This window comes from Diplotaxodon limnothrissa, linkage group LG6, assembly GCF_057381915.1.
Source record: "Diplotaxodon limnothrissa isolate DT_005_m linkage group LG6, D_limnothrissa_male_GT1.1, whole genome shotgun sequence".
NCBI lineage: Eukaryota > Metazoa > Chordata > Actinopteri > Cichliformes > Cichlidae > Diplotaxodon > Diplotaxodon limnothrissa.
In genome coordinates this window covers 16,419,028-16,445,040 of record NC_140601.1, presented here as the reverse complement: position 1 = coordinate 16,445,040, position 26,013 = coordinate 16,419,028, and the positions used below count along the sequence as shown (strand labels likewise).

The 26,013-nt window shown below is 42.1% G+C and overlaps 2 protein-coding genes across 2 annotated transcripts; one reads left to right on the top strand and one right to left on the bottom strand.

The window, feature by feature from the left end:
- On the bottom strand, positions 1-2,753 carry sart1 (spliceosome associated factor 1, recruiter of U4/U6.U5 tri-snRNP). The gene is made up of 2 exons (XM_085355769.1): positions 2,603-2,753; positions 1-2,435 (listed from the first exon to the last, which is right to left on the bottom strand). Exon 2 carries the CDS (start codon positions 2,426-2,428, stop codon positions 119-121), a length of 2,310 nt encoding a protein of 769 aa, XP_085211895.1. The 5' UTR covers positions 2,429-2,435; positions 2,603-2,753; the 3' UTR covers positions 1-118.
- Positions 2,754-2,808: 55 nt separating this feature from the next.
- Positions 2,809-25,827, top strand: pcm1 (pericentriolar material 1). Its single transcript, XM_085356865.1, has 40 exons — positions 2,809-3,022; positions 4,209-4,323; positions 4,739-4,987; positions 6,075-6,401; positions 7,524-7,694; positions 8,177-8,296; positions 8,515-8,701; positions 9,045-9,154; positions 9,401-9,674; positions 9,764-9,911; positions 10,230-10,445; positions 10,630-10,796; positions 11,700-11,917; positions 12,591-12,733; positions 12,822-12,951; positions 13,491-13,661; positions 13,801-13,979; positions 14,160-14,372; positions 14,456-14,714; positions 14,846-14,991; positions 15,073-15,269; positions 16,030-16,210; positions 16,297-16,601; positions 16,811-16,972; positions 17,247-17,303; positions 17,512-17,684; positions 19,386-19,517; positions 20,075-20,204; positions 20,614-20,781; positions 20,910-21,007; positions 21,536-21,670; positions 21,773-21,976; positions 22,075-22,134; positions 22,225-22,375; positions 23,922-24,082; positions 24,172-24,235; positions 24,352-24,560; positions 24,669-24,761; positions 24,909-25,032; positions 25,233-25,827. The coding sequence occupies exons 2-40, from the start codon at positions 4,228-4,230 to the stop codon at positions 25,256-25,258; spliced, it is 6,354 nt and encodes a 2,117-aa protein (XP_085212991.1). The 5' UTR covers positions 2,809-3,022; positions 4,209-4,227; the 3' UTR covers positions 25,259-25,827.
- Positions 25,828-26,013: the final 186 nt, after the last annotated feature.

Below are 26,013 nucleotides of genomic sequence, written 5' to 3'. Positions count from 1 at the left end.
TTCTATAAACTAGGACATTAAATCGTAGACATTAATTAAAAGATGTGTATGTGTGTGGTGTATTTTATCTATGTACTTGAATGTTTCTACGTTAATTATACACAATTATAATACATGCTTATTTAGTAATGGTGTTTGCATTCATACTCTTTCCACTCCCACTAAGCACAATATATGGCGTTTTCTGGGATTTTTGCTTCTCCTGCAGTAAAGCCACAGTTCCCAGAGGAGTATCGCTGCTGCTCATCTTCTTCAGCAACGCCTCTTCCTCCAGCTTTTTCATCCTCCTCTCGGTCTTCATTTTTCCAGACCCCTTTCCATGGAATCGATGGGAGAGCTGCCTAAAAGCTTCTTTTGGAGTGAGTTTCCGCCCAGACTCGTCCACGTACTCAATCTTGACGTCAGGCTTGTAGCCATCCTTCTCCTTGAAGTCTTGCGTGAAGCCTCTGTATTCTTCCCTGCGGCTGTACTTGTCATCAAAGCCCATCTTGTCCTCGATGCAGTAGTCGCCATTGGGCAGGGCACCCTTTGGCGCTTTGACACGTGCTACTTTCTGCATTTGAGTCTCCAACAGACCCTTATTTTTGCACAGCAACAGGGCAGCAGCGAGGCCGGAGTTGACGATGGGCTCCTCGTCCAAAATGGTGGCAGAGGCTGTGGCGAAATCTGGTTGTTTTTGTTCCTCATCCAGGTTAACTGTGCTCCATCCAACATTCTCATCCATGTCAGAGTCTGAACCTCCAGCATCATCTTTTTCCTCCTCCTGTTCAAAGTCCATAATGTCTTCCTGGTCCTCTCTGTTGCCTGACAGTCCGTATGTTGGGATATCACCCAGGGTTCTGCAAAACTCTGAGGTAGCATTGAAAACAATGTTGTTCTTCTTGTCAGGATCGTCTTCATTGTCATCTTTAACAAGCTTCTTAACCTGCTCTGCCACCTTCGCCCCAGAGTCTTTCAGGAGCTGCATTTGCTTCAGCTTCCTCTGCTTCTCCAACTGCTTCTGCAGCTCCTGCTCTGCCTCATCCTCCTCAATTACAGCTGGCTCAGGAGGGGTAAATTCCTCATCGTCGCTTATGTCCATTTCTGCCATCCTGATGTCGTCAGACAGTAGGGGGATTTCATGCGTCACCACCTTCTCCTCTTTCTTTACTTCTTGGTCTTCATCATCCTCCTGTTTGCGGCCTCGGCCACGTGTCCTGGAGCCAAAGTCAGAGCTGCGGGTGTCATCGAGGTGAAGGTCATCTGCAGTGGATGTCTTCTCCTTCTTCCTGATCTTCTTCACTCTACGTTTTGTCTTTTTAAAGCCCACCATTTCCTGTGGTGTGTAGTACTCCGAGGCGATAGAGAGCGCAGGCATTTCCAAGGACTGGGCCTGATTTCGCAGCATTTCTTTCATGGCCTGGAGCTCGCGCTCTCGCTCTCCATCTGCAAAACCACCTGTATTCAACCGGAAGCTCTTTTTCTTCTCACCTTCAATTTCCTCATCATACTTTGACAGAACAGAGCGAGATTTAAATGAAACCATGTCGTCAACGCTCTCCTCTTCTTCGTAAGGTTTGTAATCTGGCTTTTTCTTTTTTAATTCCACATTCTTTTCTGCCTTTTCCTTGTCCACCAGTCCCACATTTACCAGCACATCTTCCTCCTCTTCCAAAACACCTTTGTCTTCAAGGGTCAGGATGACAGTCTGGCCCTCAGAGAAAGACTCTACTTTGTGCTGCACTATGAGTCCCTTTAAATCTCGAGATGTGTACGCATCCTGTTTAATCTGAGCAAATTCCTCCTCTACCAGATTGCTGACACCAAACTCTTCATCCATCTCTTCCAGAAGTTTGGCTCTTTTTTCTGCCATTTCTTTTTCTTTTGCCAGCTTTCTGCTTCTCTCGACCCAGGAGGATGTGTCATCCAGCCAGTCATCCTCAGCTAGGGTTTTGACTTTCCCCAGTTTCTGATTGAGTATGCGTTTTTCCTTCAAAGCTGCAAGCTTCTCTCTCATCTCTTTCTGCTGCTGGATGACCACGGGGTTGATGGTCTCTGCAACCATGGGTTCCTCTTTGGTCCCAAGCTCTTTCTTGTTCTCATTCAGTTCCAGAGGCTTCAGACCCAACTTTGCCCTGAGTTTGTTTGTTTCCTCGATGCTGAGAGATGCATCTCCGCTCGCAGATTGAGGCTGCACTTCAGTATTGCTTTCCTCATATCCCGCATCTACTTTCTCCTTCTTCACTCGTGGTTCCCCGCTGCTCCTTTCACCCTTCCCACGGCTCTCCCGTCTGCCTCTTTCCCTGGACCTGGAGCGCTTTCTTTTCTCCTTGTCTCGGTCCGAAGTGTCTCTGTCGCGCTCCTTGTGGCGATGTTTCTTATGTTCACGACGGCGCTCCTCTGTGTCCTTATCGCGGCTCTTTTCCTTATGTTTCTTAGACGAACCCATCGTTTATCTGAAAATTACAACAACAACAATTAAAAATGCAAGCAGTGAAAAATAAAACCGCTAGCTTTGACAATTTTAAGATTTGATTGATGACGGGAAAGCGGTTAGCTTTCCCTTGCTAACTAGCTTACATAAGCTATGAAAACTAAGTCATTAACCGAAGCCACAACTTACGTAGTTCGAAGGCAAAGATTGAAATTTGCGTTCAAAATCCAATCTCGGTAAGGGACTAGAATGGTCGGCTGTATGTTTTCTTCAGGCCAGTGTAAATAACCTCATACCACGTTCGTGTAAGTTTAAGAACAAAAAACAGCGTACGACAGTGTTGCTGTTTCCTGAAAACGCACTTCCTGCGATCGTCAGCCAGAGGCTGACGCCGCCTGCCGTGCGGGAGTGTATATGTTATGTCACGCTAGGGATGCGTCCATTAGTTGGTGCGTCTCGGAAACGTTGCTAATAATTAAATGGATTTCACCGGACGAAGAGAGAATCTGTGAAGCTCTTTCTGGCGTATATGAAGAACAACGACGGGCAACAACATCTCTGTCCGTTTCTGGCTCTGAACGGTGACACCACCGTTTCTTATCTTGGAACGTAAGCTAGCTACCTTAGCAAGTGCAGTCCTAACAAAATGACCAAAAGCCATCACTTAACATGATACGTTTTGGTACAGCTACGTTGATGCTAATGTGCGGTGGCACAGAAGTTATTCAGACCTTAAGTTATCCACATAAATGACCGAATTTGCAGCTTTTAAGTGTATTTCAGCTGTCGTTACGCGAGATATTTGTGAGACCGAACTTTTACCTATACATTTAAAGTTAGCTGCACTGCGAGCAGCTGCTACGGCGAGCCTGGGAGCTGGTTAGTACTAGCCAGCTCCATCGGCAAGCTTGACAACTTTAGCCACTCGCTAGCAACACTAGTTTTCTCATTCTTTTGTAGACCAGCGTAAACGTTAAACACCGGGTTAGCTGGTACGGGTTAGTCGGGGTTGCCATGGCGATTGCGGGACGGAACTAGGTCACAAGTGTTGTGCTAGTGAAGTTTAGCAAATATGATGTGTACGCTGATACTAGGGTTTGTGTTTATAGCCAACACCAGCTGCTGCAATACTCGTCGCTGGACTTCTTGTTGGTAATATTATAAATTCTCCTGCGGAGTACAGGAATGAAGCTCGCGCTAGAAGCCGCCGCGCGCTGGGGGGAGTATGTCATAGCTTAGCTTTCCCCGGGAATCCGAGCGGGCCACATACAATAACCAAACGGTAGCTAGCGCTCAGAGACAGGGTACCGAAACAGACGGCACGTTTATGTGATCAGCGCAGAGGTACTGATGCTTTCGAGCTTTAAAATAAAGCCGCTAATTAAACTCTGTTGGTAAGAACTGATGCATATTTAGCTTTACCGTTAACTGTGACTGTCCATCATGTGAAGCGTTGATGAAGTTTTATTCAGAGCCTGTTTAATCAACCGTACGTTGTTATTAATAGCTAAATACGATTAGCCAAGTGACCTTAGTCATAAAGTTAAATTATGAACAAGGTCAAGTTCGTTTTAATGAGATGCGTAATGCCCTGTCTGTCATTGAAGAAATTGATTTAATTCAGTCCGTGGTTCAGTGTGGTGTCTTTCTGTTGTGGATTCCAGCAAGCTTTTAAGAAGCGTTTGCTTAACCACACGGGGTGTCATTTTGATATAGTTGTGTGTTACTTTTTTTGCTTACTTATTTTGAGTGCTTTTTCTGTGCTGACCAGTATGACAATTTTTGTGAATTTCAGCAAGCTGTAGGAGGGTAGCATGGCAACTGGAGGTACACCTTTTGATGACAGTGCAGAAGAGCTGCACAACTGGACTGTAAGCAATTGCAGTCTTGAAGATAGGCTGAACAACATGGTAAGGGCTGGCCCAATGCTGAATGTCAGAATGGTAGAAGCCCCATAATTTCATTGTACATGTACAATGACAATAAAGGACTTTTCTCTTTTTGAAGTACAGCTCATTATCTTTTTTTTCTACCAAGTGATATAAACGCTATGGTAACTCCCATTTATAGCCGTCTATCCTACTTTCTTTTGTATGCTATTTACACTGTGTATTTTAGTTTTGTTTTGATAGTATTATGTAATTAATTGTCAATCAATTTCCCTACGGGATTAATAAAGCTTCTCTCATTCTGATTCTGATCAGTTTCATGTCCATTTTGGAACTATGTTAAACTGCACTCTCCTTTAAAATAAATACATTTCATTGATTTTACCTTGAATAATAATTAACCTCAAATGTTGTTTTTTGTGTGTGCTTTCCTAAGGATTGGGGTGTACAGCAGAAGAAAGCCAACCGATCATCAGAGAAAAACAAGAAAAAGCTGTCAGCTGCGGTGGTGGAAAGCCGCCTCACTAATGATATTTCGCCAGAGTCCACTCCTGGGGCAGGTCGCAGGAGAGCACGCACTCCTCATTCCTTCCCCCATATGAAGTACACGACCCAAATGTCTGTACCGGACCAGGCTGAACTAGACAAACTCCGGCAGAGGATCAATTTTACAGACCTGGATGAGGTAAAATGCTTTGCTTTTTGTTAATGGGTATTACTGTGATAGATTACTAAAAAGTGGCTTGCATGACTTACTGTTAGTGATATGACACCTATGTCCCGTCTCAGGTGGTGGTGTTGTATAAAAATGTTGACTGGCTTCATTTGTTGCTTTTGATTTCTGTTCAAAGAGCTGTTGTGCAGTAACACAATACAGAATTTATAATCTGACAGTGTTTCCTGTGACTGGATGAATATGGCTGCTGTCTTTTAGGAAAAACAATTACAGGAATGCACATGCATGCCACAGGAATCGAGTAAGGCTTACAAGTCATACTGGCTCATGAGAGCAGGTTGCAGACATATCATTGGTATAAATTTCAACTGGGAAATGACACAAAAAAATGTTATAGCTTGGCTACCAGAGTCAGGGACAGTTTATTTTTCAGCTTCGGGTGTCCCAGCCTTCGCATTTCTTTGTTTCACTTAAAAAATTTGGTTGCTTTTGTTGCCGGTTGGGAACAAAAATATTCAGTAGTCAGATTCATTAAAACATCAGGTTTATTAACTAATTTATATGGTAATGATCTCAGAAGTCCCAGTATCTGTCAGGCTACACTTATCATACCGTCAAACTAAAAAGTTAGTGATTAAATCTGCTGTGGCACTTCAGCAGTCGCTGCGGGAAGTGATAGCAGAATATTTTTCATAGTTTGATACAGAGTTGTTTGACTGACCTTGTTCTGTTGCACCAGTGTGGGTGGCAGAATGACAGAGCGGCACACAAGCGTGGGAGATGAATTTGGGGATTGTAAATGGAGAAAGCAAAAGAGAAGATTGTTAATATATAACTATTTGTTTGGCTCTTCATTAGTGGAGAAAGCTAGAAGTTGAGGAGAGTGTTTAAAAAAAAAAAAAAAAGGCAGTTAGATAAATATATAAATAAAATTACATACCTTTACAATATTCATTTATCCTTTGTCAGATGTTTGCTTTAAAGAAACAAAATTCTGAACATTTACTTCACTTGCAGTTTGTGAAATAAAAAAATAAAAAATACCCAAAACTTTGAGTGGTGATTTGTCTGATTTGTGATGACTTTTCTTACTCAGAGGAGCATCGGCAGTGACTCCCAGGGGCGCGTCACAGCTGCCAACAACCAGCGCCAGTTAGCTGTCGAGAACAAGAAGCCCTATAACTTCCTACCTCTGCATGTAAACACTAACAAAAGCAAGGAGCTGCTCCCCCCCTCCTCCTCTGCCCCAGCTACTCCAGTGATCACCAAGGAAACTAAGAAGCAGAGCCAAGGACTCAGAGACACATTAACTCCTGTCGTTCCTACGAAGGAACCTCCGAGGCTCGGTCATGGCAGCACAGACAGATTGCCCTCGTCGCACAGGGAACATGGCAGAGGAGAGCCGAGAATAGACAGCAGCCAGGTAATGTTTTGTTGTTACTAATTTGATCTGTTGTTTGATGTCCGCTTGATGTCTTGGAGTTTTGATGATTGAGTGGAGAGCAGTTTGCAGACATATCAATCCATTAAGTAGATAGGAATTTTAATGATTGAAAACTCTGACCAGCCTATGGTGCTATGAGGAAAATAAGACTTTTTAAAGCAGTTAGAGGAGATCTATTTGGGAACTTGAATCTTTAACAGTGTGTTAAACATGTTTGCACATCATTGAAACCTTGTATTGATCAAAACAGGACAAAAATGACATGTGAAGTATTGAAACTGCTAACTTGCTTGTTATTTTTAAATGCAACACTATGTTTGAAGTGGATGCAACCAATATCATTTGAATAATTCATAAGTTGGAAAAATTTCAGCAAAAAAAACTTTGGAACATCTAAAAATAAGTTAATATCAGTTTGCAGTGGCTGAGTGGATGCTTAGTTGCTATGAATGCCTACTTTAAAAGTTTAAGAATGTTACTCAATGTAAAATTGCAAAAAAGGGGTTATATTGTTATCTGTGGTATATAATATTAACATTCAGATGCTGCAAAGAAATGTTTGCAAGCAAGGAACAAGGCCTAAAACCAGCTACACGTGGTGAATAGCAATTATAGTTAGTTTATGGGGCAGGTACAAGACCTCCAGCAAAGACAGAGTGTGGACTGTTGAAGTGTTGCAGGTAAATGGCACTTACCAAAAACACACACATTTATGTTTATAGTTAATTTGACTGAGATGCAATGAAAATTTTTGATCTTTTCTTGATATTTATATTTTATGCAAGTGAAATAACCTATCCATACATATATGTGTCGTCGTCCGTGTGTTACTGCACTCAACTCTGAGAAACGAGAACTAGGATGAAAGTGAGGGAGAGCCAGTGCAGCTGAAACGAGGCTGTATTTAGGGCACTTTATAAATATGCCACCCTCTGTGCCCAGTGTTTCCGCCCAACCCCCTTTCTTGCCCTTGTTTAGCCCAGTCTGAGCCTTCCTTACAGATGCTTGCTCACCTATCCTACAGTCTTTCTCAGTCTACTCTTTATTTTCAATCTGAAACCCACACCCTTACACCACCCTCCTCTTTTTCTTTGGTCTCAGGTGGTGAGCAAATTGGTACAGATCCGCGAGTATATCAGTAAGGCCAGCTCCATGCGGGATGACCTGGTGGAAAAAAATGACGTGCCGGCCAACGTGGAGCGTCTTTCTCATCTCATCGACCACCTCAAGGAGCAGGAGAAGTCCTATTTACGGTTCCTGCAGAAAATGCTGGTAAATTTGATATTTGTTTCTCCAGCTCCACCCGAATATCTTTTAGAATCTGCTTCATGCTTTTAACATCATTTGGAAATTATTATTTTTATTTATTTATTTATTTATTTATTTATTTTCTTTTACAAATTTGGCTTCTTCATAACTACAGTAGTTTGTTGTCTTTGGGCTATTCCACACGCTATTTAATAAATAGTTTAATCATATTTTAAGCTATAATATGCTATAAAAACTGTAACTACCATTTTTTATTGTTCTGTGATTTTTTTTTTTATTATTATTAATTTTTTGTGTAGTTTTATTTAATATTTTCTCTGAGAAATTAAAATTTCTAGAAAGATACATTTTAGTCTTAAGCCTTGTAGTCTACCAATTAATTATCATCACCATCTATTGCAGTCGAGAGGGAGTATATAGGCATGCCAGTTCTTGATTTTATCCTTTTTTACAATCACTGATTGTTCTCTCTGCTGCTTTTATAGGCACAGGAGAATGAGGAAGATGATGTGGGGACGCTGGACTCTGCAGTTGGCTCAGGTTCAGTGGCAGAGAGCACTTCTCTTAACACAGAAGTTCGATCTTCAGATGCTTCAAATGCAACAGTATGTACAGCTGTTATATACATATGTGCAGTACGTACACACTCTGTTTTGTCTTTGAGTTCTGTGATGAGAAAATGGAAACTAAACATTTTGTCCCTCCTCTGGCTTTTATCTTGTCTTATTTATTTCTTCTAACCTTCTTGTTCAGTAGCAGTACAGTATTGTTAACATGGCTTTTGGTAAAATAATGCTGACTGTCTGTGGGTTTGCATTGTTAGGGAGGAAGGCCAGAAGCCATGCGTGCTGACCAGAAAGAAGAATTGGAGAATCTGCGTAAGCAGCACGAGTTGCTGAAGAAGATGCTGGAGCAGCAGGAGCAGCTCAGGGCCCTGCAGGGCCGACAGGAAGCTCTAATGGCCATGCAGTACAGTGCAGAGCAGGCACTCGCTGTGATTGAAGACACTGGTGAGATATACAGTAAAAAGTGACAGGCATAATCACTGTGTACAGACTATTAGTGTGTAGGGTTAGAATGATCATTCACATCACATCGTTGTGTAAATTGGTCTTAGAGGAAAAATTTAAAACGATTTGTCTCACAAACGGTCGGTTATGCATTCCTGACATCTTAGATGGAATATTCTCAGGAAATATTTATTCAGCAGAGCTAATGTATTTACAAACATTAATCAGTATTCTCTGGTAAAGGTGTTAAGAGTTGAAATTTATATTCAGTGACTGACACAAATAAATCTGTTTTTTTTTTTTTCTTTTTTTTTTTTTCTCTTAATTTCTTTGTTGTTATTAGTTGTCACAGAAACCACAGGCAGCGTTTCTGGTCTGAGCATCACCTCAGAACTCAATGATGAGTTAAACGATTTGATCCAGCGGTTCCACAACCAGCTTCATGACTCTCAGGTATGGTAGAAACTGTAAATTTACTCTCTCATGTCCATAAATCATATAATTTTATCCCCTCTGTTTGAGCCATCAGTCTACAGACTTTAGATTTACATTAGATTCATATCAGTTCCATCAGAGCCAGTCATGTCAGACTATTTGTTTAGTACGGTCTGGGAGTAAATCTGTAATGCTGGTGTGAATGGCGTTAGTCTGCCACTCATTTGACAACCCATGTCAAATCTTGAAAAATCCTCCCTGTAGACTAAAGCGGTGCCAGATAACCGGCGTCAGGCAGAGAGTCTTTCCCTCTCCAGAGAGGTGTGCTGGTCTAGGACTCCGCAGCCTGTTGGCCCCCCTCAACACAGGCCGCTCCTCCACTCTGCCTCTGGCCCACACACTGGTCTAGACACTGGAGCAACAGCTGCCAGCGCCAAACTCACCAAACTCCAGGAACTTCAAGACAAAAAGCAGACCATGGACAAGATCCTGCAGGAGCTGCATTCACTCAGAGACCAGACACTCAATAATAACTCACGTATGAGTATTTTTAAGGCATTCTTTTCAACCATTACATGGCTTTTATTCTTCTAAAGTTGTTGATGAATTGCGTGTGGATTCACTTAGGTCGCGGCTTGTCAGCACAGTACAGTCTGAGTATGGGGGGATCTTCAGAGTTTCCATCCACTCTGACCTCTGGGGCCTCAGCCTCAACTTCCTTTCATCCTTCAATTACACAACAGCAGGACAGCTCCAACTCAGCAGATAAGCTCAGGTGCGTACGCAAACAAAGACACAGCTTGAATAGGCAGGTCAAATATCAACAGCAGGTTGCTGTACAGGGAGTGGGGATATAGTATAACATTGACGTCACAAAACCTTCCACACGGCCTCCTGTTGACAAGTTTCATCCTTTTCTAAAGTGCTCTTGAACAAGACACTAGACCTCCTCGTTTATGGCAGTCTTTATTTTCTTTTTTCTATACTTTAGCCTTTGAAAAGGAAGAGAAATGTGAAAATATTTTCCTGGCCTGTCACTTAATTTTTAATGATTAAACCTAGCATATACTCACATTTCATTCACTTCCTGCAGGAAGCTGAAGGAGGTCCACAAGCGCTTGAATGAACTGCGAGAGTTGGTCCAGTACTACGAGCAGACTTCTGATATGATGGTAGACGCAGTAAATGAAAACGTGAAAGATGACGATGATGAGGAGGAGGACGAGGAAGATGAGACGGAGGATGGCTCGATGTTTGAGGCCATGTTTGACTCGGAGCAGGAGAACCGCCAGCCTGTAACTAACATCAGGTGGGTAACTTAATGAATAAAATGTTTTTTGAATTTCTTAATCTTTGTTAACAAGTTCAGTATCTTTTGTTAAAATGGTTATTATTGTCACTGGTTCCAAGTTGCAATATGATAGCATTAGTAATTAGGTGATTGTGTGTAAGTAATTCTACACCGCAACGGTCACTGCACCTTATCTGTTTAGGAACCCACAGCGCGGTGGGAACTGGGCAGACCTGAACAGCCTGACCAACGGGCGCAGCCCCAGGAGTGGCGCCACAAACAACCGGGACGGCAGGCTCAACACTGAATGTGAGATCAACAACCGGTCAGCAGCAAACCTTCGAAGCCTCAACATCCCCTCAGCTATAGGTACACACTGCACAGACTGACACACACTTGATGGTGTTAGTGTTATTTTATAAATAAGAATATGTGAGTTGAATAACAGAGTTAGTCATAATAGGCTTATATAAGCTTATACTGCACTTAATTTTTTAATTTTAGTTTCAGTCCAAGACGGTGTAGTTGGAGTACGGCACCTGAATTACATAACAGATTGAGCTAGCCAGTAGGGAAAATATGACATGGGAAGGACTTGCGGGGCTATCTACCATTTGGGGTTTAAACTTTCAAAATAAAAGCAACAAGGTTGACTGCTGCTAAACTGCTGTAGAAAAAATTGTAAAAATTGCTCACCAACCATTCTCTCAGACTGTAGTACAGTCTGAGAGTAAGTTTGTAATGCTGGTGTGAAAGTCTGCCGCTTGTTTGACAACCCATGTCAAATCTTGTCAAATCCTTCCTGTAGACTAAAGCGGTGCCAGATAACCGGCGTCAGGCTGCAGAAAAATTTGTAAAAATTAGGCACCAAGCATTCGTGAGAGTCTTTAACCCTCTCAGGCTAAAATTAAACTTTTTGTTGCTAATGCACAACCAAGTCCTGCAGTGGTACTTCTGAGTAAAAAAAAAAACAACTCATAAAATATGTATGTGGGGTAATCAGGTTGTTAGTTTTTAACTGTTGCAAATCAGCAACGCCTGCCTCGAGAGGGTTAAAATACCTGGTGGCATGTCCAAATAAAATCCTATGTATGAGAAACTCATTATATGTGTTGTCTTCTGCTGTGTTTTGACCATTGTATAAAATAATGTTAACCTTCATTTTTTATTTCTTTGACTTGAACAGCCACTTAAAGTCAAAGTCAGACCAATGTTTTGTCTTGTTTTTCTGTGATCTGTAAGTGATACTCCTGTAACTTTGCTTTGATTTAGACTGCCAGTACAACAGAGACATCCCCTATAATTTGTTGAAGGATGAAGATGGTCTTGATAATGAGCGAGGGGCGCAGGCTGTGGCTCCAGACAGCGAGGCATCGGAGTCTAGTCGGAGGAGCAGCCTTGGGAATGAAGCTGGTTTTGGTCAGAAGGTCCATCGACAGACTGCGAAGCAAAAACTGTGGCAGCTGCAGGAGCTGGTGGCCATGGTTCAAGTGAGAAAGATGAGAGAACAATGCTCAAAGTTCTGTGGTCATGAGTTGGGTGTAGCTTAACAAAGTAAAAAGATTTTTTTAAAATCCAAACTACCTGTAAACAGCAAAGACACTCCAGATTAAACTGTCATTAAATAAACCCAGCAACAACCACTGTAAACCATCATGAGGCTCTGATTCTGTAAATGTGTGTAAAATTAATCATTTTATCCCACTACTGAGGAATCTGTTGCTTACATGCACTTTATTGGTACTTATGGGACTTATGTTTAGGTTCACTATTGAAATACGAAGCGACTTAACAGATTACAGAGTGTTCCAAGCTTTAAATGCTAACCCTACCAGCTGTAGCTGAACCACTGATACTGTGCCAAAGCTTTTAGGTGGAATTCAGTAAGAGTACTTAGACATGAGTAGACATGTAGAAATGTTTTGGATTTTTGGAGACAAATTCAACAACCATTACTTTTACTTATGTTTTAAATAAACATAAGACATTAGTTTGTTGGAATATGAGAAAACAAAAATGAAAAAACAAACACACCTGCAACTGCAAGAAAAATAGGAAAAGACTCTTAAAGACGCTTAAAGCAGTCAGTTGAACTGTTCCCTTAGATCATAAACGACTGACTATTTTAGTGAAGAAGCACTGACCCAATCTGTGTGTATCCAGAGTGATGACACAGATGGAACAACAGCTAATGAGGATGAAGCTTTACGCCAGCAGCCAAATAACACCAGGGCTTCTGTGCCGGGGACATTAGGAGCAGGATCAAAACAGAGTCCCAGAGAAATTACCCTCTCCAGCAAAGCCAGGTACAGAACTGTAAAAATATTCTTTTTGAAAACCCTTTATTTGACTTTGAAGTTGCATCACATCAGTCCCACCCTATTCTTCTGACAGAGAAAAGCTGTATGAGGAGAAGCTACGTCAGCAGAAGCAGGAGCTGAAGATGCTTCATGAAGAGCGTCAGAAGCTCATTGAAATCCAAGGCAAGATCCAGGACTTGCAGTGGGCTTGCCCTGACCTTCAGGTACTTGACTCATATTAATACACATACATGCAGCTATATGTAGGACTGGTGGCAAAGGGAACAGTCTCAGTGTATAAAAACTGACATGTTAATGCTTTAAGAATGTAGTAAGTAATGCTTTTTATTTCTGATTCTTAGTACTTGAAATTGAATTTTGTGGATTCAGTTCATGTCCACCTGTGTTGTTGTTTACACACAAGTGACTGGAGGCAGCTCAGTTATGGCAAAGCCAACCAATGGCACAAACAAACTTGAAATTTCTAAAAATAACTCACTAAGAAAAATGTACATAACATAAGGTTAGTAGATAAAGTTTGTCACATTAAAACATTGATCTCTTGTTTATACTCATACTTCAGAAGTCTTTTTTTTTTTTTTTTGCTTTGTTATATGACAAATTGAATTTTAATCCAGTGTAACTGTAACCACAGATTTTATTCCAACACAGTTAGCCATGTCATGTTGCCATTGTGCTTAGAAGTCAGGTGTTACGAGCTGTTTTCAGATGTAAACAGTATTTCTGCTGGTTTTCCTTCCAGTCATCTGTGTCCAGCACGGTGAGTCAGCAGGGTTTGCTGAGGAAGGTTCCACTTGCAGTTTCCACTCCTGCAACCGCCCCGGCTCCTCCATCGTCTGGAGCCAAAACAAACTCAGCCGTACTCAAAGCCACAGCCCCAGAAGCAGCTACTTCTTCAGTCACTGACAATGAGGTGACAGACTCCACCATAGACGACAAAACACCTGCTAGCTAACTATTTAAACCAACTCTTGTGATATATCAAACACACTTTACACTTTGAGAATAATCCACATCCACTGATCGTTTCTGTTCTTGCTTTGAAATGGCAGCTTTGGTCAGAAATGCGTCGCCATCAAATTTTGCGCGAAGAACTGAGACAGCGAAGAAAGCACTTAGAGTCATTGATGGCTGAACACCAGAGGCGTAGTGGTCTTGGAGACTCTGCCTGCCAGATTGAAGATCAAGAGGGCATCGCTACACCCTCACAGCCTGTCAGCAGGGATGAAAGGTAGGAGAGATTCTGTTCTAGGGGTCTGTCTCATGAGATAATAATTTTTTTGAAGATGAATAGCAGCGAAAGTGTGTAACGCATGCTCTCTTTTTCGGATGCAGAGCATTTCCTCTGCTAGGTTGTCATTTGTCATTGTTTCACAAACGTTTTGAACCATTGTTCATGATTTGTTATTAGAACAATGGCCACCTGGGGTTCCTCTCCATGCCACCTGGATGATGACGATGATGACGACGACGATGATGATGAGGAGGAATATCGCTCTGAGATGGGCGCAGAGGAAGAAGAAGAGCAGGAAGAATGTACAGATAGCACCTCTGATGATGACATTCATCTCTACTCACCAAGCAGGAACCTGTGCTCCTACAGTAACAGGAAGAATCAAGGAAGGTCAGACAAAGTGGCAAAGGAAGGATTTATGTCACTGTGTAGTGATCAATAATTTACATGCTTTTTTTTTTTTGTGTCTGCAGCAATCTGAAGCCTCCGGCAGCCTTTTCCAGTGACAGTGGTGGGCTTCTTCATAACAAGACTAAGGCCAAGCAGCAGTCAAGAAGTTTGAACCAGTCTGGAAGCCAGCAGGGGGGCACACGGCGACAAGAAAACCTGCGCTGGGCCTCGGAGCTCTCCTTCACAGAGGGCTCGTATCACTGGCAGGAACAGGTCAGCCAGCTACAGAGACAGTTGGACTACAGCACCAGCATGTGTCAGACACTCCTGCAGGACCAGCAGGTTAGTGCACTCGGCACATACATGCACAGATGCTGAAATGCTCTTTGGTTGAAGTTTGTGTCCAGTGTTTGGATTAAAACCGCTGTCAACAAGTGAAAAGCATTCTTTTTGTGTCTCACCTGTTTCCACAGACACTATCATACATGCTACAAACTCTGCTGACAGGTCAGTACAGCATGTTGCCCAACAACCTGTCATCACCACAGGTTCAGCTCATCATGCACCAGTTACACCAGTGCTACACCCAGCTGGCCTGGCAACAGAACAATATCCAGAGGTGATAACAGCAACTTCAATATGTATTTTTCACTCTATGTCTATGAAGTACAGAAACTACATGATGTCACTTTTCTTTCAGACTAAAGCAGGTCCTCAATGACCTTCTTCATCAGCAGCAGCCTATGCCTTCCTCTTCATCAGCAGGTTGGCAAACCCAGAAGCAGGGATCATCCCAGGAATCCAGCTCCGGCCCTCCAGCCTCTCCTGGTTTCTTCCTCCCCTTCTCCTCTACCCTGCATCCTTCAGCCAACAACATGACATCCCCGTTTCCTCCCAGTATGATATGAAAATTTATCAGCTTTTGAGTTTAATTCTCTAAATAATTTTTGAATTTTTGTGTAATAGAAACGACAGAGAGGGCAAATATTTTTGAGTCTGAAAAGAGAGGAAGTTTGCAAGCAAGCAAGGAAGCAATTTATTTATATAGCACTTTCAGAACAACTCCCAGCTGAACACAAAGTGCTGTACACTTGACATGCCAGAAATGATACACTTAACAAGTAAAAAATAAATAAATAAAAATAAGATGATAATTAAAATGACATTTAAAATAATAAAATTAGCACAAATAGCAAAAAAATAAAATAGTATAAAATGATAATTAGAATTACATTTAAAACAATAAAATCAGGGTCATACTGTGTCATATGCCAAGGAGGAAAAATGGGTTTCAAGACTTGTTTTTAAAGTGGACAGTGAAGGGGCCAAGTTTGCATAAGGATTTTCACTTTTTAACCAGAATTATTGATTATGATGTACTATAAAAGCCAAATTTTACACTTGGCCAGAAATCCTATTTTCCACTCTAAAATTAAAAGTATAACCTCCAGTGACTGCTCTGGCATAAACACTATTGAAAAAATGTTATTATTGGTGTGAATTACACATTTTCAATCGGTGCATTTGATTTAGAAATGGTTAATATATTCAAAGGGGACCTTCAGTAGGTGTGAAATGTAAAAAAATCTCACTGTCTGACTTAATTGCCTAATTGCCATCTTAATCTAAGTTGTTTTTTTTTTCTTTCTGTCTGAAGGCTTTAATTTATATCCCCTGTTCCCTGGTTCCATGAGTGACTTTCCTCAAGGTGCAGTAGGTCAGGCTACTCCTGAACATCAGAAGCAGCAGTCAGATCCCAACACTTCAATCAAAACAGAATACTTGAGTTTCCCTCCACCGCTGCAGCGTTCTCCTCTTAACACTTCTACAGAGAGAGGGTATGTCAATCAATGTTGCCTGAAAACTCATTTGTGTTTCTTTATGGAACATTATTATCAATACCTTCTTTTTTTCCCTGCCTTAGGGCGGCAGGTTGGCTTAACACCTCCTACTCAAACAATATCACTCGCCATCAACTGTCTAACGCTGAGGCCCGAGAGTCTCCCTCCTCCTCTCCCATTTTTGCCAACCACCAATCAAGACATCGTGACTTTGACAAGGGGTCGCAGGAAAGCTTAAGCAGCATGCCCGAGCCGGTCGATCCCACCACCATAACAAAGACTTTTAAAACCGGGCGCAAGGCCTCCGCACAAGCCAACCTGGCCTCCCGAAGCAAGACTCCCAAAAGCCGCCGCAGGAGGAGCAAAGGGCAGGGCAAGAACAGTGAAGGTATTAAAAGTGGAATGCTGCACCCTGCTGAGAGGCCAATTGAATATTTTATGCAGGAAGCTCCTTTTAAAAGCTGTTGAATTCAGTTCCATTGTATTGTGAGTTTATCTTCAGGGGCATTTTTCTGCATTTCCTTACCTAAGTGTCAAATTATTGATATGAGAAACATTATCAGTATGTGTCTTTTCATTTGTTGGTGGCTCCCTCAGGTCATGAGAGCGACAGTGTTGGCAGCACTGCAGACTCTGTCCAGGAGAGCGCAGACACGTGCCACCAGAAGGAGCACAATCAGAGTCTTTTAGACAAACTTACTCAAGAAAAGCTGGACAGCAAGGCTAAGCTTGGGAGCAAACGGAACGACCTCTCCTCTGGTATGGCTGAAGCTGCTTGTAGTAAAATCAATGCACCCTCCTTTTCCTCTGTTATTTCTGTGTGTGTGTGTGTGTTTTCTTTTATTTATGATCCACATTATTTTATTGTAGAATGTTTATTCTTTCTCTTTCATAATAACACCCTGTCTTTTTATTTTAATATATATGTAATTGACTTGGCACATTCTTCATGACCACAGATTTCATTTTAATTTTGGGTTAATTTCCTTTTTTTTTTTTTTTTTTTGTCAATTTTAATTTATCTTACTCACAGCCTATGCTTGGAGAACACCCTTCCTCTCTAACAGAATTGCATGCACTGAAGCACCAGGTAAAGTCACCATGCAGATCTTAGCATTACTTAACTATCCCATGCATGGGCTTTTTTGTTTTCTTCTCCTTTTTGGCTTAACTAAACATGTGTGCAGGATAAATCTTTAGCTGTGAAAATAGTCAGTAGTTTTTTGTATGGTATTTTCTGTTGTTTGTGGCAGTTTGCAAATATCTGTCTGTAATGGTGTCACATCTTTAAATTTCAGATGCAAGCAGTGACTTCTCACTGTTTGAAACGCTGAGGGAGACCATTTACTCTGAAGTAGCTACTTTGATATCCCAGAATGAGTCCCGGCCACACTTTCTCATTGAGCTCTTCCACGAACTGCAGCTGCTCAACACGGACTACTTGCGCCAGAGGGCACTGTATTCCCTACAGGTAGGCTCAAAATTTTCACAACATGTTCAACTGCTGTTTAAATCCAATGTCCTGGGTTCACATAATAAGATTTTTGGGTGATTTTTATTTTTTTTATTTTTTATTTTTTTCCCATCTGGCTGGAAAGAGGATTCGGTGTGAGAATGTGGCACTGAACATCTGTAAATACAGTCTGTCAAGTATTAAAGATAACTTTGATCACTGACTTGATTTTTACAATCGTCTGAAAATATCTGGGAACACCTCTTTGAAAGAGGTTTGAAAGTATCTCTGCTTTTTGTTGAGACTAGAGCTACAGCTGACGATGGCTACAGATCATCCATCCATCCATCCGCTTCCGCTTATCCTTTTCAGGGTCGCGGGGGGCACTGGAGCCTATCCCAGCTGTCATAGGGCGAGAGGCAGGGTACACCCTGGACAGGTCGCCAGTCTGTCGCAGGGCCAACACACAGGGACAGACAACCATTCGCACTCACATTCACTCGCACATTCACACCTAGTGACAATTTGGATTATCCAATTAACCTATCCCCACAACCTGCATGTCTTTGGACGGTGGGAGGAAGCCGGAGTACCCGGAGGGAACCCACGCAGACACGGGGAGAACATGCAAACTCCACACAGAAAGACCCCGGCCTGATGTTGGAATTGAACTCAGGACCTTCTTGCTGTGCGGCAACAGTGCTAACCACCGTGCCAGCGTGCTGCCTGGCTACAGATCATTTAAAAACAAAAAAACAAAAAAAAAAACAAAACTAATTTTGAAAAAACATGGCTACAGATCATATTTTTCAAAATTAGTTTTTTTTATTTTTATTTATTTTTTTTAAATTTTAATCATGTGATTTTGGCTTCTGATGATTATGAAACTGAAATAATGGAAATAAAACTTTTTTTTCACTGTAATAATTCATGTATAGTGAGTCTAGGCTGTCAGTCTGTGGTTGACCTTAGCTGTCAGCATGTGTCCAAGTCTATTTACTCTAGAGGAGGCTGTAAAACTTGTTGTGAAAGGAGTCTGATATGAGTTGATGAGCCAGTGAAGCTCACTTCTGTCAGATAAGTGATACTGAGGCGATTTGTTGAGGAGATCCTGAACTTTTCTGTAAGTAAGCATTGCTGTTTTGATGCAGTAAGCCTGTGTTAGCTGCTGGTAGCCAGGGTTAGTGAAATTTTCTTTGAAGAGGAACTAACATTGTTTGACTTTGTGGCCAGTCTCTAGCCACATGCATAAAAGGAAGTTAAGTTCAAGAGTTGCATGAAGTTGGTTAAATGTATCCTGTCAATTGAGCAAGATTACAGTATTAACTCAAATAAAGGTGAGGGGTGAATATTTTTTATTTTTACTGGAATTTGGGCTGTCTTCCTCTCTTTTTCCTGACTGCTGTCTAGTTCAGCGCTGTAGCTCTTTGCCATGGCAGGTACAGTGACATATGCACACAAAACAGTAGCAATGGTGGACAAGATAAAGAAATCATGCCGGGTGGGATGTTAACTTAGGGTTGTGTGTGTGTGTGTGTGTGTTTGTTAGTGCTTCAGTTTTTGTTTTTGCTGATGGGCTTCCTTTTTCATGGACTCTCTCTAGCTTGTGTCTTTGGATGCACTGTAATGTTTATATGTCTGTGACATGACATGGGCAGATAGAGACACTGAAACACTTGATCTAACAGTTATGATACCCTCTCTGTGTGTTTCTTACAGGACATAGTAAGCAGGCATCTAGCCGAGAGGAGTGCAACCGAAGACCAGATGCCCCGTCTTGGTCCTGCAGTTTGGGCTGCCGGCTCTCAGTCTGAGCTCACACCCAGCGAGAGCCTGACTACCAGTGATGCAGTAAGAGAAACATTATTGCTTCCCAGCATGGCATTCTCACACTTTTTTTTTCTTCCTCCTTTCTCTTGCTTCCATGTCGCTTTGGTCCTTCTGAAGCCTTTCATCCCTCATTGTCATCCTTCCCCTTCGCTTTCTTTCTTACATTTCATTATACCTTTCTTTAATTTCTCTCTCGGCCTCATCTCCTTTCATCCCACCTCGTCTTGTCTCCTTTCATCATTCCATGTCCCTCTTTATTTTCTGACTTTAATTTTCCCTCCCCGATCTTCATTGTCTTTGAGTTTAACTTGACGGCACGCGTCAGAAGTATTTTTTTCAAAAAAGGAAAAAGAGAAAGGAAAAAAATGACCCTGTTCTGCCTGTGCGTCTGTTGCCAGATCAGACATGTGGTCTTTGTTCTTCTCCAGGGTCCCCAGAGTTGTACTAATTGGGAGCCAAGGCTTTTGTCTGTCTAAATAATGGCTTCGTTCAGGAGTGATGGATGAAATGTCTAATTTTCCATGCTAAAAAAATGGCGACCACAGCGTATGTGCCTCAAATCTGAATTATTTTTTCAGGAGGTGGTGGAGAAAAATCTGAGGATCACGCAAGACACAATGAAGAAGAGGGATGATGCAGAATCTGTGGACAACGACAGCACCATGTCAACCTCCTCCAACCTGGAACCTTTTGCTAATGATGACCTGGGTATATATAAATGTATTTGGGGAAAATTTCTTTTTTTAAAGTTCCACTTGGAGGTATTCATCTGAAACGTTTTTCCTTCTGCCTTGAACTACAAATCTGGTACCTCCTCTTGCTTTTTTCCCCCGCTGGGCTTGTTAGTGCTGGTTTTGGTAAACCAATCAGTTTACACGTCAGGATCAATAAGTAAACAACAGGACTTTTTGGCAATGTAAAACTTTGACTTGTTGGCCTGCTATCATAAGAGCAAGGCTGCCATACATTGTTTGATCCCATGGTGTAAACCTGTTTACAGATACAAAACAATCTATTATTCAGTTCTTTTTCTCTTGCTTCACTGATTGTAAAATGTTTGGTGTGTCCCCCCCCTTTTTTTCCTCCTTTCCCTCTCCTTTCTGTGCGGCTCTGACAGGCAACACGGTGATTCATTTAGATAAAGCTCTGGCAAGGATTAGGGAATATGAGCGCATGAAGCTTAAAGCTGAGTTTAACCCCTGCAGCGCCAGCACTGCAGGTGCAGGCACTTCTGACGTCTCAAATGCTGAACGTCCTTCTGCTAACCCTGCTGAGCACCTCGAAGGTACCTAATCACAAGACCCTGCATGTGTACAACGAAGGCCTGTGGCTGGCTGATTGTGGTCTTTCTTATGGCTGTTTATTATAAATAGATGGCGTTTTGAATTAATATATATATTTCTCTGTGATCAGGAGCTGCAGGAGGCGAAGTGCACTGCCCTCAGATCGACACCCAGCAGTTGGATCGTCAGATCAAAGCCATCATGACAGAAGTCATTCCCTTCCTTAAGGTAGGATAAACCACAGACAGTGAATAGAGTTTGCTAATATTCAAGTGACGTGAATTTTCTGTGCTTAACAGAAGCAAAACACATTGTGGTTTATTAGTAATTGCTTATTAAACTTTCAACTAAATGTGTATTGAACAAATTAGCCTTTAAGTGGCACCTATTAACCTTTTCAATATTTTCTGTCCTATATACTTTTGAAATGTCAGATGATTATGTTAAACTCTTCCCAGTTTTCAAAAATGTACATGGTTGCAAGAAAGTTTTTCCAGTCTTTAATAAGGTGTGTCTTTCAGGTGTATAGCATTGAGCACAGAGGCTGAACTGAGGGTTTGCACCAAATATAAGAGAAACAGGGATTAATTTCAAATGACTCATGCGAAGTCCAAGAATAAAATGTGGAGTTGGAAATGAGAATGATAGCTGTCCACACACTGCTCTAATGTGCGTTCGGTTGTCAGTAAAGTTCGCGCTTCTGAGCAGTTACTGAAGACTAAAATGACTCGTCACTGTCCGTCTTTCTTCTCACAGGAGAACATGGACGAGGTGTGCTCCGTCCAGCTCTTGACTTCTGTCCGGCGCATGGTCCTCACTCTCACCCAGCAAAACGACGAGAGCAAAGAGTTTGTCCGTTTTTTCCACAGACAGCTGGGAGGCATACTGCAGGTAGGACCGATGCCAGCCTTGCTCTAAATTTGCCTCAACAAGCGCAGTTGGATCACATGAAAAGTTGCCTGTCTGACGGTTCACTCTTTGTTTTTCTTCCAGGACTCTCTCAGTAAATTTGTCGGCCGTACTCTGAAGGATTGCGGGGAGGACCTGCTCGTGGAGATTTCAGAGATCCTCTTCAATGAACTGGCCTTCTTCAGGCTCATGCAGGATTTGGACAACAGCAGCGGCACCGCTTTGGCAGCCAAACACAAACATAAGAACAGGGCTGAGCAGCATAGTAAAGCCAAACACAGTCAGAAGGTTACATCTTTTGTTTTCTTTCTCCAAGCATTTGTAATGCAATGTTAGCTTGAATGATCCTAATTTTAATGCTGTGTTTATTTATTCCTCCGTATTAGAATAATACAGCCGGTGGCGGCAATAAATCTCTTTCTCCAGCATACACAGATGAAGACAAGGTAGGTAATCTTCACACCGATGACTGTTTTATTGGGTGAAACTGTCAGTAATTAATCTTTGTAACGACAATGTCTCTCACTGTCTTCCAGGACCAAGATGAGGCTGAGCAGGGAGGTGCCTCTGCTTCCCAGGAGCTTTACCTGCAGACGCAGATGAAGAACAGTAGGAGCAGTGAGGCTTCGGAGGCTGAAGAGGATAATGAGGATGAAGAAGGTGGACGGGAAGTGCCTCTGTCAATCAGTGAGTGAAAAGTGGAGTAAGAAAAGGCGGTTCTTGTGAATAACTTTAGGTCCTCAGGCTAAAAATGTTCAGTGAACAGAATTCAGCCCTTTGCTTTAATTTGCAAACAGCAAATTATGTTACTTGTCAGGCAGGTTGTTTCTGAGGTGATAAGAGTCTAAATATTTAAAAATGCAAACAAAAAAAACATTCAAATTATGATCCTGTGATTTGAAATCGTTGATAACCACTCTGATAGGAACTTTACATTAAAGGTTTCTTTCAGCCTCACTTTCTTGCTCTTTACTCGGTTTTGTAGTATTTATGACACAAAATTGGCAACTTTTTCTCGTGATGTCTGATCACGCCTCAGTTTTGACTTAATAACTGCAGCCCTCGAACTGTGACGGCCTGAGTTATCCCCGCATGACCCAACGATGCTCCGAAAATCTTCTTGTCGTGTTAAATGGTAAATGGCCTGTATTTATATAGCGCTTTACTAGTCCCTAAGGACCCCAAAGCGCTTTACATATCCAGTCATCCACCCATTCACGCACACATTCACACACTGGTGATGGCAAGCTACATTGTAGCCACAGCCACCCTGGGGCGCACTGACAGAGGCGAGGCTGCCGGACACTGGCGCCACCGGGCCCTCTGACCACCACCAGTAGGCAACGGGTGAAGTGTCTTGCCCAAGGACACAACAACCGAGACTGTCCAAGCCGGGGCTCGAACCGGCAACCTTCCGATTACAAGGCGAACTCCCAACTCTTGAGCCACGATCGCCCGTTAAGAAAGTTCCGCTTTCTTCTCCTTCTTTTCTTCCACCCCACAGGTGGAGTTTGAGGTCAGGTAACTGACCACGAGAGTCAGCACTTCTTGGTCTTCTTTGATCTTCAAGTAGTAGTTTACCTTTTAGGTGTATGTGTACTCATTATCATGCAGTGTGGTACAAACCAGAGGGGGAGCACATCTCTGGAAAATTGAGTGTCTCTGCTCGCTGGCTGAAGTGGAGTCGTTTCAGTGCAGCTGTCTAATTCTGATGCCGTGTTTTCTGCAATTACAAAGCTGCTCAATAAACACCATTATTCTAAAAAACTTTAATCGCAGCCACGTCTCTAACAGGTAAACAGAGGCTGCATGTTAAATGAGCTGCTGTTTAGTAGATCTGAAAGGCTGCTTCAGTAAAAGGTATACAAGTTGAAAGATATCTGACCCTGAGTACAGAATAATAAAAGGTATCTGCAGTGTGATTGGTGCCCTTGAAATGGTGCAAATATTTCAATTACTCTTTATCTGTAATCATAATTTATTGCGTTTAAATGTTTTTGAATCTTCAAATGTTCTTACAGTTTTAAACCCAAAGGTCATTATCTTTTTTCTTTTTAAAGGTTTTTTTAAGCACATACTTTTGGGATTTTACGCCTTTATTCAAGAACAAACAGTAAAAACGACCTGGAAAATGGCCAACCAGCTGGGAATCAAAACAGAGAATCGCTGCTCACTTAAACCTGCACCCCGACCACTTTGCCGTTTCATTTTCACTTTTTTTTTTGCTTTTCAGGTCTCTCCAAAGCAGAGACGCAGGCGCTGACTAACTATGGCAGTGGGGAGGATGAGAACGAAGAGGAGGAAATCGAGGAGTTTGAAGCAGGACCTGTAGACGTCCAAACATCCTTACAGGCTTCTGCAGACGGACAGGCGGAGCAGGAGAGCACAGCCACGGTCAGCCATGGAGATGTGTGCAACAGCTGTAGCTTACATTATTAAGCAGCTTCTTCTTAGTCTGACTGTGTAATTGTGTTGTACTCCAGGGTACAGCAGCCAGCGAAGCCGAAGAGATAAGAACTGAACAGAGGAGCTCGGAGAATGACGACGGTGAGGCCTTTTCTACGTATTCAGCAGCGGAATTCGATCCCGGCCAGTGCGCGATAGTAAACTTGTCAGGAATATTTTGGGGCTCTCTTTGCACACTCACAAACTTTGTCTTGCAGAAATCGTGAGGTCAGTTGAGACTGTGGATTCTGGAGTGGAGGAGCATGAGAGGGTGGAGTGCCAGAGCCCCGAGGAGGAGAGCAAAGCTGGGGCTTCTGCTGTTGCCTCAGAGAGGGAGTCCACCATGTACCAAGGTCAGGATGTCACCAAGGAGGCAACGACCACAAGCAGCCCAGACACAGACTCGCCCGTCATGATCAGCGTGGATGCAAGTCCAAATATGACCTATATGTGACTTTTTTCCCCTTCCTGTTGTAGAAATAATGTCAAACCTTAATTTGCTGCTTTTTTTTTTTTTTTCTGGGTCTATGCTCAGGAGGTGGGATCTGGTAACGCGAGCCAAAAGTCTGATGAGGACGACTTTGTTAAGGTGGACGACTTACCGCTACAGCTCACAGTCATGTGTGAGGTGCGTAAAGACTAACAGTAAAAAAACAAAACAAAAACGCTCAGTTAAAATGCAAACTGCAAGCATTTTAAAAGCCGAGGCATGACCCCCACCCCCGTGGCAAAAGGTGTCTGATTGTACAATGTGTCTGTGTGCTGTAAACATCAGGAGGAGCTGCAGAAGAGGATCGTGGAGGAGCAGCAGAATAACAACCTGTCGGTAGAGATCCTCAACGGGAACACTGAATTGCTGACTGGGCTGGTGGGAAACGCGCAGGCACTGAAGGAACCAGGTATGGATTACAGTCTCTGTCAGTCAAGATCGCAGTTTTGTTTGTGCGGATGTCACACATTTCGCCAAAAGCAAAGCCGCCGTCTCTCGGCAGACATCCACAGACCCGAGCAGCTTTTAAGTCGATACATAAACAAACTGTGAAGCTTTTTTTTGTGACAGCAAATTGTACCCTTTTTTTTTTGCTCTTTTATTTTTCAGAAACCGCTGCTGCCCAGGATGCTTAAAGAATTATACAGATGTTTTGTTTGTTTGTTTTTTAGCAACACTATACTTTAAAACCCTAAAACCTGTTCTGGTTGTAGGATTGTTAACTCTTAATCTGATAGTTTAAAGTTGCAAATCATTTGCGACTCTCTAACAAACACATGTGCAACAGATAATACTAAGACTTGTACTCCTATACAACAACACTTTTGGGTTAATTTTATCCCTGAATATTTAATGTGATTTATGGATAATCTGGAGCGGAGAATTTTCTTCTATGCTCTGGATCACAACAGTTAATCCTCTGCTTGAATCGCTATAGTGCTGATGCTCCTGTTCAGATCCGCCTTAGATTTTTTTTTTTCTCCCATGGTTCTGGGATCAGTTCGATATCAGTTGTGATGTTTTGGTTTTTTTTGTTTGTTTTGGTTTTTTTAATGTTTTATTTGTCTTGCTCTGGCCTTACTGTTACTGTACATCTCACCTTTTCTGAAGTTGGTTCCTATTTACAAAGAGATGACAGCTGACTTCAGCTAAATGTTTCTTTAGCTTGAACACACCTTTAAGCTCCAACTCAGCTTCTGTCCCTTCACACTCCTCTTTATATACTGTTTCAGTTAATGGTTAGTCTTTCCATGTATTTAAAATGTTGGCTACAGTAATGAGTTTTAATTAATAAAATGCTGGAACTTTCAAACATGGTTTTGTCATGTGGTTACTACATATATCATAACGATAAATCTCCATTACTGCTCATTGATTGTTTGCTCTTCTT

Excerpts from the sequence above, each read along its gene's own strand:
- sart1 (XM_085355769.1), bottom strand. The coding sequence starts at position 2,428 with ATGGGTTCGTCTAAGAAACATAAGGAAAAGAGCCGCGATAAGGACACA.
- pcm1 (XM_085356865.1), top strand. The coding sequence starts at position 4,228 with ATGGCAACTGGAGGTACACCTTTTGATGACAGTGCAGAAGAGCTGCAC. Across the intron at positions 9,912-10,229 it reads AACTCAGCAGATAAGCTCAG|GAAGCTGAAGGAGGTCCACA; the intron begins GTGCGTACGCAA and ends CACTTCCTGCAG. Across the intron at positions 22,376-23,921 it reads GGAAGTGCCTCTGTCAATCA|GTCTCTCCAAAGCAGAGACG; the intron begins GTGAGTGAAAAG and ends TTTGCTTTTCAG.